Here is a 14,363-nt window from a genome sequence, read left to right as displayed (position 1 = left end):
GTTTTTTTTGCACATTCTTTCTGTCAAGCAGTAAACAGATAAGGGAGATAGAAAGAGAAGGAGATAAGGCAAGGAAAGAAGCACATTAACATATTTTTTTTCTACTTTAAGCATGTAAATGGGAATCAATCTTTCAGCTGTTTGAAAGATTCAAGTACTCAACTATCCAATAACTTTCAAATGTAATAAACTCTTATACATGTATATTCAACTTAAGATTAATTGTTCTTTAGTTTTTAAAGATGAGAAGAGCTACTTACTATGACTCACTATAATAAAAATCCTTTCTCTTATTTTAAAGATACTTATCTATCTGGATTTGCCTTTCATAATTTCTTCAGAGAAAGTGATTTTCAATATTAATTATATAGCTTCCATGATGAAAAATGGAGTGAAGATTTTAATTACATGTGCAAAAGCTATTTATGTTAAAGGGAACATGAAAAAATGTAATTCCTTTATTTTTTCTCTTTGATTTTAATAAATTACTGCAAGATAATATACACCGAGTGTAAATTTAAAATGTGTACTATTTGCTATCAATTCTAGAAAGTTTTAAGACAAATTTCAAATAGACATTTGATTTGGATAAATGCTTAAATAAAACAAATGTTATATTAACAAGGTAGTATAAAACCAATATCATGGTCACAGAAGCAATGGTTTGGGCAACAATAGGTTCTCAATAAATAATTATAGAATCAGAGATAATGTAATTTCATTATTGTGTGAAAAAGCTCAAGTTTTCGTCAATTACTGTTTATAAATTTGTAACTCCATTTTATTTTTGGAGACCCCCCTTGTTTTTCAAATACACTATTTCTAAAGTGTATTTCCAAGGTAGGGATGCCTTTCAAGAGAGATTCATAAAGTTATTTTATCTGTGTAAGAGATTAAAGGCTGAATCATAGCCAAAGGATGAATGGCTTCTATGTTAGAAAGATTATTATTATGGAAAGTGATCTTCAGACCATACAGTGTTGAGAAGACCCTAAAAATAAGTGGAGGGACAAGAAGAAGAGAGTAACTAATCATTTTAAAATAAGCTGGCTTTTCAGGACAACATAAATTAGAGTTCAGGAATTTGCAATATCTTGCGTAAATGACTACAGAAGCCCTGTGAGTAATCGTCAAAGGATCACAGAGTGTGATCAAAGTACCAAAACACTGTATGGATTCCGTCATATTTAAATCAACAGTTGTTCCACAGAGTGCTACATGGTATGCATACAGACATTAATGAGTGATAACATGGGAATCTGATCCTTACCTTTGCAAAATCAAATACTGATTTTTATTTGTTCACTGAAGGGAACCTGGATCAGGGATGTGTTTTCCAATTCTTCTGAGACACTGATAGATAGGTAGTTATGTAGATAGATGATAGGTAGTTAGACAGATGATAGATGGATACACAGATACTTAGATTGATACAGGGATATAGCAAGGGAGATTTATTATAAGCCATTGGCATATATGATTATGGAGGCTGAGGGATCCTAAGAGCTACATTGGTGAACCTGGAGACTCAGGCTTGATGGTGGTATAGTTCCAGTCCAAGACCAAAGTCTAAGAACTAGGACAATGGGTTGTATAAGTTCCAGCCTGAGTTCAAGTGTGAAGGCAAAAAAAGACAGATACCCTAGCTTAAAGACAGTCAAGCAGAGAGAGTGAATTCATCCTTATTCAGCCTTTTTAGTCTTCTCAGGACTTCAATGGATTAGATGAGCCCCCCACACACACATTTGGGAAGGCAATCTGCTTTACTCAGTCTCCTGATTCAAATGCTAATCTCACTGGAAACACCCTCACAGACACACTCAGAATAACATTTAGCCAATATTTGGGCACCACCACTGCGCAGTCAAGTTGACACATAAAATTAACCATCACAAAGGATATGGATTCATGCTACACAAATGTGAAAGAAAGTCTTAAAATGGAGATCTTGTTGTTAATTAAATGTCTTTCACTGCAGTTACACTAGCAGTGGTAATTTGTACAGCATACCACCTTCTGTTGGGTGTTTTTCTCTTAAAAGACTAATTGTCTAGTGTGAAGTGACTGTCTAGTACACAGTAAATCCAATAAAGCTACTGGTGATTGAAAATAAACATGTACTAATTTAATATAGACTGCTATGTATTCTTGTTCCACTAAAGAAAATGTTTCTGCTTTGAAAATGTCTATTAGTAGAAATAGAGCACCACTACCATCTGTCATTAAATCACTATTAGATGAAAATTATCATGTGGGAAATTCTAGTTCAGTTTATCTACTGTCCGTGACATAAGCAAAGTCTCATCAATTGTATTTTAAATCATCCCTAGGGTGGCTTTTTCATGGAAAGGTTTTCAAAAAATGGGTAATATCATCCTTCTGTAACAATTTTTCCCACTTGCAATGGTATTATTTATTTGTACTTATTATAAAAATATATTTTGTTCTAGACACTAGTTTGTTTAATTTTAAAAGCTATTAAACTCTATCAGAAGGCATTGGCTTGAAATATATGTGAAAAACTATTTAATATATTCAGAAATTATATAACTTAGCATCTTATTTCTACCAAGATGTTTGTTTTCATATAAGTGTATTACATTACACTCCAGGAAATACTCAACAAATGTAAATGCCAGGACATTATTGTTACCTGTCAATACAAGGGTACTGATGCCAGTGGCATTATCCAATCACTAAATATATGTACTTATATTTCACACAATATTATGATTTGTGGAATGCTTTCCAACATTCATCCTTCTCAATATTTTCTTCAAAGGGGACAACAACCACTTCTTAACTGAATAGAAAGTCCATCTACATTGATGTCAGTATCATGGTAGTTAGTATAAGACATCCTTCCTTGAAGTCCTGCCTTTTAACAAATAAAAATCAGCGTCTATCCGTGAACAAAGTGTCTACGGGAATTGTGGGATCCAGGGTATGCGAAGTGACCTGGAAGTAATCCCACCTACCTGTGCATGGGGTAATAATCAGGCCAACCTCTGTTTGGCCTGTGGAACCAGGAGAAGCCAGAAAACTGGCCCTAGCATGTCTTGAAAGCATTCTGGGCAAATCTGAGGAATGCTGGCTTGGACAGATACCCATGAAAGAGAGACTTGGTAAAAGTCCAGCCTTGCCAAGGAAAGATTCTAGCACTCTAGTGCAACAAAATAAAACACAAGTTTGGAGTTTGGATGCATGAAAGAAAGTAAGAGGGACTTTGCCAGTGTTGGTCCTTCAGCCACGTGGTGCCTGAACTAGCTAGTGGGACCTCTCCTGCAGGCGAAAGGGAAAGCGGTGCGTGAGTGCCCTGCTACGGCAGCTGGTTTGGACGCTGCTGAGGCGTCTCCACGTCAGCACCCAGATTGAGGCAGGACCTCCATAACTCAGGGGAAGGAGGAGACTGGGAAAGAGATAAGAATATAAAAGGGCATAAAAAGGATGAGGTTCCTATTGACTCTGTTCAGGACTTAAGCAGGAAGCCAGTCCATTTGGCACTTGGAGAACCTCATGCAAGGATCCCCCTAACTGACCTGTGGGCACCCCAACACCTCAAGTGCTAAACCCACACTCTTCCCCACTCTGTGGCCTACTCCTTGTGTGCACTCCCCAGTGGGGTGGTGAGAGACAGCCCTGGTAAACACAGGATATGCTCAGAAAATCAGGCCAAGGACTATGAGCAAGGGAGAAACCAAAAACGTGACTATAGCGCCACCTTCTGGTTCCCAACAGTCAACCTGGTGAGTTAATACCAATCAGAAAAGATATACAAACCCAAGAATTCAGCCGTACGAGGTAGCAAAAAACGTGGTGTGTGTATTTATAGTACAAGGTAGGAGAAAATCCCAGATGTAAGCAGGACTAACAAAAAAAAATCTCAAACACAATGACAATTAGGAAAGATCTAAGGCGTCTGCTACTACAAGATGAGAAAGCAGCAATGCAAAACTCCAAGGGACCTGAAGAATCAAGGAGATATGTCATCACCAAAATGTAACAATCCTGCAGTAATAAAACTCAAAACACGAAAATTTGTGATTACCTGATAAAGAATTCAAAATAACTCTTTCAAGGAAACTAAATGAGCTCCAGAAAACACAGACATATAATTCAATAAAACCAGGAAAAGAATATATGAACAAAACGAGAAATTTAACAAAGAAATAGAAATCGTTAAATAGAAACAAACTATCGGGGGTGGCTGGTTAGGTTAGTTGATTAGAGCGTGGTGCTGATAACACCAAGGTTGCTGGTTCGATCCCTTCATGGGCTACTGAAGAAACAAATTCTGGAGCTGAATAATTCAAGGAATAAAATGAAAACTTCAATAGAAAATATTATAGCAGAATAGACCAGCCATATTAAATAAGGTGTCTTTAAAGAGAAACACACATAAAACAGGTTACATATTGATCGGTTGGTTAAAATGTAACCAGAGGCTTGCAAAAACCTAACCCTGTTTTCCTCCTAACAATGCAATAACGTGGTTCAGTGTTCATTAATTTAGTGTTTGTGGTGACTTTGTAGAACACAACTAGCACAGATAATGTGAATCAACTGGATTTGTATGAAACCGTGAATACAATGCTTCTGTGGGGAAATACTCCAAGAGTAGCAAGGATAAATGTTCTCTTTTTGGAGCATCCTTCATAATTTTTAGGTTGGCTTAAGCAGCTATGGCTCACAAGATAGCGGGACAGTTAAGTGAGACCTCCTCACCGTTTATGTTCACGGTCTAATTTCTTTTATATATCTTCTTGAAATATTGAAATGTCTTTCTTTGAATTTCTTTAACTTTTACATTTGCATTTATCCATGCATTTGCTGTGTTTCCCAATAGATGTGCAAAATCATTTGAGGGGAAAAAAAAATCCATGAACTAAATAACTAAGTGATACACTCAGGTAGCTACCCAAGCTGCTAATCATTCCCTGCGTAGAACGCTCTTCAGAAGACCAAATTTATAATTCTAAGATTTGTTAAATGTTAAAGGGCACAGAATATGGCCATCTGCATGGCACATGTGCACTGAAAACTGAATAATAATGTATAGGGCAACATATTATAATAAACTATCAGATTGTCATGTTAAAATTTTCAACTCCTTTGTAATATTCAAAAATTCACAAAAACATGAATGTACCACGTCTCCTGTAATGAGAATAAGTAATAATGATGTGTGTTTATTATGTTTATTATATATGTAATATGTGTAGATATAGATATGTACATATTTCTGTTGCATATATATGCATATATATATGAAATTAATAAAATAGGATTCTGAAATCTATTATTTTTTAGACTCATTTTGTATATTCCAACTCTATTTTGCTTGTATGCGTCTAGGATAGGCTATTCATTAGAGCCCTTTCAGTCTTGCCAGACTTTTCATATTAGCACAAAATGCCTTATCTTCTTTTTTTCTTAGCTCTTTCTACTATATTAGTTTCAAATATCCTGAACCTTAACCCATATCTGAATAGGTCCACCATCTGATGGGTAGATCATGGATATAATGTATGTAGCCTAATTATTGATCCAGTCTATTGTTGCATTTTACATGCGGATGTCTGTGTATACATGTTTGCTCATCCTAGTAGTGAAATGAATAGGGAAAATTTGTGCCAAATTGTTTGGCCTAAATGTACAACTATCAAAGGGAGCTAAACTCACTAGTCTACATAAATGCTGAACTGATAACTTGGCATACTACCTGAGTCTTTTGTTGTCAAGAATCAAATAACCACATTTCCAATATTGGGTGGAAAGTCTTGAATCTAATTTTTATGGTAATGGTGAACAGAGACAGCACCATGAATGAAATAGGATGCTGCAATCTACTGTTTTACTAATGCTTTCAATTTAATTCTCAAGGACCTAAATTCTCCTTTAAAAAAGAGTTTAAAATTCTTTTTAGCGATTATTTTTAACCTTTATATGATACAATTATAGGAATGATGAGCTTTACTTTTGATTTCACAGCTTGGCGATTGTTTCTCTTTTATTTTCCATTCAAAGACATGAACTGATAGAATTTATTGTAGAATTATTTCTACCAGTAATTTCAAGAAATAAGTATATATAGGAACGTAAGTTGTATTGGGGACAATTATGTATGTCACCCCTAAATATGTTCACATCCTAAAATGAAAATAATTTAATTACTTTTTTCTCATTAACATTACCTGCTGTATCCTTAAATTGGAAACATAAACAAATGCGTAGTAAGTCCTTTTACATGTAGTCTAATTACAATGTTAGTTGGATTTTGTCACCAAATATATTTTTTAAGGCAACCTAAGAAATATAATGTAGAGTTCATTTTAAACGACCAATATTAAAAATTATACCTATTTATAAACATGATTTTTAAATGGTAAAAGAGACCTGTCAGTGATGAAAAAGCAAAACATTAATTGATGGGGCAGCCGGTTAGCTCAGTTGGTTGGAGCATGGTGCTCTTAACAAGGTCGCCGGTTGGATCCCCACGTGGGCAACCGTGAGCTGTGCCCTCCACAACTAGATTGAAACAACTGCTTGACTTGGAACTGATGGCTCCTGGAAAAACACACTTAAAAATAAATTAAAAAGTTTAAAAAATTATATTAAAAAATTGATGATGATATACGAGGGCACCATAACACATTTTTTTTTTTTACCTTTTATGAGTATCAAAAACATTTGGACACCTGGAGAAAAACATAGGTGTTTTTCATAATTAGGGTTTTTGAATTTGCAAGTATGTCTTTAGGTTTGTAAGGATTGCGTTGTTAGAAGTAAAATCCTTCAAACCATGCATTCCAATAAAATACTGTTAAGTATTATTTATTTCTAGAAACTTATTGTATAGGACTGTGAAAATTTGAAAAGGTTGAGACTTAGAGAATATCATGCTCTATTTTTTCTCCTTGATAGTCCTTTTCTTATTATAATTGCCATTTTTTTACTTATACCAAATCATCAAAGTGGTTTTATTTACATCTTGGCTTCTGAGACTCAAGTGCCTGAGTAGTTCTTTTTTATTCTACTTATAAAGAGAATACTTCAAACTTTTAGACAAATTATGTTATTAAACTAGCATGAAGACACTGTCAATCTGTCTTTACATAATAATAAAAAAATCTAAAAGAAAATAATGCTGTTGTATAGTAAAAATGCAGTTGAATGTTAGACAAATTGTCATAGTATCAGTTGAAAGGGTGAAATATTTTATTCTGTTTGTTTTTCTTTTAAATAACTTTGATAAGCAATCACAGATTTAAGTCTCAAAGATTCATAATGTATAGGTGACATACTGCTTATTTTGTTGAAACCTTTCCTTTAACTGAAAAAGTTATTAAAAGGGGAAAAATGGTTTTAGTAATGGTGAGTTGATACAAAAAAAGTAAATCAATGTTGTAACAAATAGTCCTTTTAGCGACATATTGAAAGGGCTGGCAGAACTGATAAAATAGGGAAAGTTGTTTGCAGTACTCTTTACAATCTTTTGTTGTAAAACTCTTGTTTTCTTGGCTTCCAGCCCACTCACTTATTGATCTCAGTATCTTCAATATTCTGGTAGTAGGTACATGATCTGAACTCTCCCTGGATCTCCTATTCCTTCCACACAATACCAAACTTTATTGCCCTTGCCTATAGTACTTCAAGATCTTGCTCTATAATGAATCTAGTCCAGGAGTATACACTGCCTCAGTGAGTATAGAAGACATGGGCACACTGTTTTCAAAATTTTCAGACAACCTACTGTTCAAGGACATTTTTTTTCCCTTTTGATTTGTTTTGATTTTTTTAGTTGAACCCCATGGCAGTTTTTTTTTAGCAACAAAGATTTTGATGAAATATTTTAAGTTTGTTTTATTAGCTATCTGGGAATAAATCATTGTCATTCAATTTTAAAATTTCATAATTTAAAAATCAAATCATAGCTACATAAGAATGGTGAGACCTTTATAAGGGAGAACAATGTCTTTTGGGACAGAGATTGTATTAAAACTATATAAATGTTGGCTTGGAAGCAGTTTACTCAACTAACATTTGCACTGAACCCATCCACTAAAGGTCTCTCAGTGCTGTATGTGCTATTTAAGCCATCTCCTCTCACTTCATTCTCATTTCTCTTTGACCGCAGAAAGTCAAAGTTTGCCTTTTAAAGCTGCCTGCAGCGAGGGTTATAAATACCCGCTGAATGAAATAGGATGCTGAAATCTACTACTGTTATACTTTGTACTTTAGGTATATTTTTTTCTTTTCTTCTTAAATTGTATTAAATTTATTGGGGTGACATTGGTTAACAGTATTATGTAGGTTTCAAGTGTTTAATTGTATAATACATCATCTATATATTGCATTGTGTGTTCACCACACAAAGTCAAATTTCTTTCTGTCCCCACAGATTTGACCCTCTTGACCCTTTTCTATCTCCCCCTAATCCCTCCACCCCTTCCCAGTTGGTAACCACTAGACTGCTGTCTGTGTCTATGAGTTTTTGTTTGTTTGTTTGTCTTGCCTGTTCATTTGTTGTTTTCAGCTCTATATTCCTCATGAGTGAAATCATATGGTCCTTGACTTTTTCTGTCTTACTGAAAGAAGTTGGTATATTTCTTTTATCATAATTACCTTTTTTTTCTAAATCAGAGGTTGCAAACTACTGCAGTTGCTGTGACAATGGATATATTTTGTTGGCCTATTCAATTCATAGTTTAATTCTCTAAAATCTGTTGCAAACCTTAGAAAAAAGAGACTTCTTATAAAATTAGAATATTACACAACCTAGTAACTTTGGCTTCACATTTCATTATGGCAAGAATTTGCTGGGGTTGAGTAGCAGCTGCCACTTTAGAGAGGGCACATGCTCCCCAATTGCTACCATTCTCATCAGGTTTCTTTCACTTATTTATTATACATTACCTGATGGATCTCTGTAGACATTTGGGTTTTTAGCTGCTGAAAATAGAAGTAAATGAGACAACTCCTCTTTATTTCTAGTATATTTCTCCATGAAGGGATCCCACTTAAAAACTATCAAAACATGCTTCAGAACAAAATTGAAAAGTCTCTGCACTGTGGAGGCACAGAGCTTATACCTATTGACAAAATATCATTTATTCATCTTGCCAATGCAATGGTTAAGGATGTAAAGTATAAAATGTAAGCACAGCAAAAAGGGCACCATGTTCTTATATGGGGTCGGGAAATGTTAAGTCAGAGATGATTTAGGATAATGTAATACCTAATTAAGTTGAAATGTAAATAATTAGTAGGATTCCACCTAAAGTTTCAGGACTGGAGACTCTAATATAGGAATACATTGTGCAAAGAGCTACAGTTAAGAAAAAATAATCGTGATTGTCTGGTGGAGATCAATAAGAGATAAAGCTAAATACCAAATCATGGTCTTAGAGGCCACATTAACTTTTATTGTTGTTTGATTCCGAATGGAAATATATGACCATGTTGCCAACTCCTGTCACATGATGGCTTTCTTCTTAACCAATATTACAAGCACTAAAGAAACTCTCAGCTTTCTCTCTACTCTGATAGATACGGTATCCGTTTTCTTCAACTCTCTTCCTTAATTTTGCCAATTACATGCAATTACTAGCCTGGATTTCATCAATCTGTCTGCATTTTTCTTTTTATTTTAAAGTAAAGTAACTCACTTCCTCATACAATTTAAATTCTAGCTTGTAGATATATTAATGCCTCATGGTTTTTGAAGGAGGAACAAAAAAATGCATTTTCTCCATAGGGGCTAAGATGCCAGTGGTCATAAATTGGTAGAAATGTGCTTCACTCTGAATCAGGGCCTTCTATTTCTTTAACCCAAAGCAAGGACCATGATGTTGGAAATTTCAGACTTTATAAGAACTCCTGTGAAAGGTTTGCAAATTTTCTTTTGAAAATTTGGTCTGTGGTTGTGGGCAGGCAGCTGCCTACTCTATTCTTTTGTGTAATAAAGGACTGGTTTTGGGGCTGTAACAATTCTGGTCTGCCACCGATTAAATGAAAATCAACAGTTTTTCTTTTCTTTTTAGCTCACTCCAGTTGGCACCACGATATTTACAGGATTTGCAGGAGACAATGGAGCTACAGACATAGACGATGGCCCAAATGGACAGATAGAATATGCTATTCAATATAATCCAGAAGATCCGGTATGTAAATACCTGCTAGCAATGTGACTTCTCTATGAGGAATAGAATTCATGTTTACTTCAGCTGATACTTATTGTGTTAGTCTACTACTCAGCCCCTGAACCACAGTTAGTAATCATAATATAATTACGCATTACCTCAAAATTGCATTCTTTTAAATATGTATGCTGTACTTCCAAAAGCTAATTTTTGGTAGAATTTATAGATAAGTTTATAAGATGTATTTTAAAAATAATATACAAGTTTTACTAAATTTTCGCTATGTTTGTGGACTTCTAAACATTCTAAGTAATTCACTGGACATGATATAACCGATGTGATGTATATGCTTTACGGAACCCACATATTAACAGAAATATTCACTGAGCATTGTTCTAATTCAATGAGGCAAAATGATAAGACATCTTGAGAGCAGTTAAGTGAAGGTATCTTTACAGAGAGAATCCATCTGTAGCCGTCATGAAAACTTAGCGTAAACCTCAGTACCAGTTTCTTCATTTGTAAGATTTATGACAAAGACCTGATGCCCCCGTGCAAACTTTACTAATTCTGCTTATATTAACAGAGACATAATATTCTCCTATTCATTTATTAATTTCAAAACAAAATGTATGTACTACAGACATATTTAATGTGAAAATGTGGCCACCTCTGGCTTTTGCAATCACAATTATAATTTCTTTCAAAGTAATCTCACACTGTATGGTAAAAAGTGTAGATTAATTTGTTCTACTTAAAAATCTGTGCTTTCTTTCTTTCTTTCTGTCTGTCTTTCTTTCTTTCTGTCTGTCTTTCTTTCTTTCTTTTTATCTGATGGGGTACGTTGTTCATTAACAGAAATCACAAATTAGTGACATGGATTTCATTCAACTCCCAGACATTTTGTTTGGCCACAAATTATTTTAAATATTTTTTGGAGCGAATATCCAAAAATCATGATATTTCACATTCAAATCTTGGTTTCTCTTCTCTCTTAAGAAACAGAAATCTGACATCACTGGTTCTAATTTCCAATAAGACAAGTGTCAGCCGGAGTTGAACTGTAGCTTCCAAATAGGAATGAATTTCTACCACTCAGATAATACATGTATATCCACTTATACACCCAATTGCTTTTTTCATTTACAAAATCTGCTTTATCATTATGGAAATTTGCAAAAGTTATTCCTCCCAAACGGTAATAGGAAGTATTTTCAATTAATTCACTCCATCACTTTAAACACTAGCATACAGTGTTTCTGACTAGGAAAATTTGAATCATGTTTCTCCAATATATAATGTGTCATTTTTCTCTGGCTGTTTTCAAGATTTTCTTTTAATCTTGAATGTTTGGCAATTTAACTGTGGCAGGCCAAGGTGTAATTTTCTTTGTGATTATCATTTTTGGGAGCAGGTAGCTGAACTTCTTTAATTTCTGAATTTGTCTTTTTACCCTTTAAGACTCTTTCTTCTCTGAGTCTTATTACAGGCATGTTAGGCATTTAACTATTGTTTCACAGGTACAGGCTCTGTTCAGATATTTTCAACATATTTTACTTTAATCACTAGTCTGCAACTGTATATTTTCTGTTGATATGTATTCAAGGTTACCCTGTGCTCTGCTATCTCCATTCTGTTGCTAAAGCTATCCAATGTTATTTTTTGTTGTTGTTTGTTTGTTTGTTTTGTTTTGTTTTGTTTTATTTAATTTCAGATAGTATAATCTTTAGGACTAAATTTTCCATATTTTTATAGTTTGTATTTCTTTGTTGACATTTTCTATCTTTTCACTTACAGTGAGAAAATTACTTTTATATCTCTTATTGCAGGCAGAGTTATGAATAGCTGCTTCAAAATCTATTTGTGCTGTTCTAACATGGCCTTCCTTGATTTTCTTTCCTCTTGAAAAGAGATCACATTTATGGTTCATTATACATGAAGTTATTTTTGACTCCGATACTGGGTGTTCTAAATGTTGTATTGTGGAAAGACTCTTGTTCTTTTATATTACTCCAAGGATATTCTTTTGTTGTTGATTTTAACAGAGAACTTGGTTGGACTCATATGGAAAACGCTTTTGGGAGCAGCTCAAATCTCAATTAAGTATATATTTTTTTCTTAGGTGATCTGCTTGTAGTCTGCCCCACGCAGGTGTGGTTTCAAGATCACTACAGATCTGAACATAGTTTATAAGTAGACTTTTGTTTTCTTCCTTCTGCTTTCTCCTTTCCAATACACCCACACACCCCCACTTTCTTTCAGCTTTACTTTTCCCAAAATCTATCCCCTGATACTTCAGGCAAAAAAGACATCAGGCTTTTTATCAGCATTTTAACTACCCCTTAAAGTGCTAAATTGAACCTTCCCTAAGGCTAACTACCATAAAACCAGAAACACAAATCCTCTCTTCTTTCAAGAGTCTAATCTCACCCAGAATACCCCTGCTTTGGTTCTCTCTCCAGGGATGTCAGGTATTTTTTGTTTGTTTATTTTTCATATTTTGTCCAGAGTTTATAGGTGTTATTGATGGAAAAACTGAGTTCAAATTGGAGTTAATCAGCCATATAGAAGCAGACAGTTCCCAGTAAGTTCCTTTCTTCAATATACAGAGGGTGACAAAAAAATGTATACACATTTTAAGAAAGCAAAAAGTGTATTAAAATTGTAATACTCAACATATACTAATAACAAAAGATGAATGCAAGTCACATTTGACTTCTGCAATTACAAGAGGTGCTCAAAGTGGTTACCATCAGTGTAATTTTAATGTAGTCTTTTACCTTTCTTAAAATGTGTATACATTTTTTGGCACCCTCTGTATTTTTAGAAAACTAGTACTCTTACCTATTTTTGCTTCTGAGCCAACAACAGAAGCAATGATAGAAGCATTTCAAAATTTCAAAAACAAAAACATAATAAACATTCATTTCATATATGACTGTGGATCTGCAGTGATACTCTGTCAGCTAGTTTGCTACTGGTACTAGTTTGTAAACAGGACACTGACATTCCAAATCTATTTCAGGCTGTTTTCTCTATAAGAAAGGGAACCTTGGAGAAAGTATTGAAAAGGGAGAGGAACCAGAGTTGTCGATTCAGCTCACTATTTTAAAAAAGAGGATAATTATTTTTCCAATATAAGAACATATGTGAGGATACCCTCAAAGATATTCCTAAATATCAGAGAAGTTTTATATATATAATAAATATAATATATACATGCATATAAAATTCATATATATGCATGTATATATTATATATAGATGTATATATAATCACTTAAAATTACTAAGTTGAAGTCTCAGAAAATATAGTAATTATCAATTACCATTACTATATGTCACCACTAATCCTTGAGTTAAGTCTTAGGGAATAGCAAAATGTATCCGTTGTCTATTGCTGCATACAAACTATCATAAGCATAGAAGCTTAAAACAACACACACTTATTTTCTCATAGTTTGTGGGCCCTAAGAGTCTGGAAACAATTTAGCTCTGCCTAGGCTCTCACTAAATTTGCAATCTAGATGTTGAACAGATTAGTTCTCGGATGGAAGCTTGAGTAGAGAACTCCCTAGCAAGTAAACTCAGATTGCTGTCAGAATTCATTTCTTTATGGCTGTAGGGCAGAGGGCCTTGGTTGTTACTATCTGTTGGCTGGAGGTTGCTCTCAACTCTTACAGAGCATCCTTAGTTCCTTAGCTGCTTACTTCATCAAACTTGCAGGGAGAGAATCCAGTTCTAGTCTGTTTGCATAATGTAATGAGTCTTATGTAACATAATGCAATCACAAGAGTAGAGGTTTATCACCTATGCCATATGCTATTGGTTAGAAGAAAGTCTGAGGTCCTGACCAGTCAGGGGAAGGGACTACCAAAAGGTAAACTTGCTTATCAGGAAGTGCGGATAGAGAAGGTGTCCTTAAGAATATGTCTGTCATACCTACTATAATATTCAGCATGACTGTCATCATTTTTGAATATCATATCAATAGATTTAATTAAAAAATATATTTGAGTCTTTTTTTAAAACATATTTACTCAAGAGAGAAGGAAGGTTCTATCCTGGTCTCAACAGAGGGTAAAATGAGATGGTCATTTGAATTATTATGAATGTTTTTACCCTACCTGTATTTTCCTTATGATATGGATGGACAATTATACTAGGAGATGTGGAAAGAGAAAAAGTCAGCATTTTGCTATCTCAAATCATAGCATTTCAA

General features: G+C 34.2%; 1 protein-coding gene across 1 annotated transcript in view; it reads left to right on the top strand.

Annotated features, from left to right (window-relative positions):
* Nucleotides 1-14,363, top strand: part of PCDH15 (protocadherin related 15) — a 714,179-nt gene that overhangs the window by 327,902 nt on the left and 371,914 nt on the right. The window contains exon 7 of the mRNA XM_033131356.1: nt 10,044-10,163. Within this exon, the coding sequence (XP_032987247.1) occupies nt 10,044-10,163 (120 nt within the window). The remainder of the gene's footprint in view (nt 1-10,043; nt 10,164-14,363) is intronic.

The sequence above is a fragment of the Rhinolophus ferrumequinum genome, chromosome 16 (genome assembly GCF_004115265.2).
Source record: "Rhinolophus ferrumequinum isolate MPI-CBG mRhiFer1 chromosome 16, mRhiFer1_v1.p, whole genome shotgun sequence".
Classification (NCBI taxonomy): domain Eukaryota; kingdom Metazoa; phylum Chordata; class Mammalia; order Chiroptera; family Rhinolophidae; genus Rhinolophus; species Rhinolophus ferrumequinum.
Note: the sequence above shows the minus strand (reverse complement) of the source record. Positions and strands in the feature narration are given on the sequence as shown.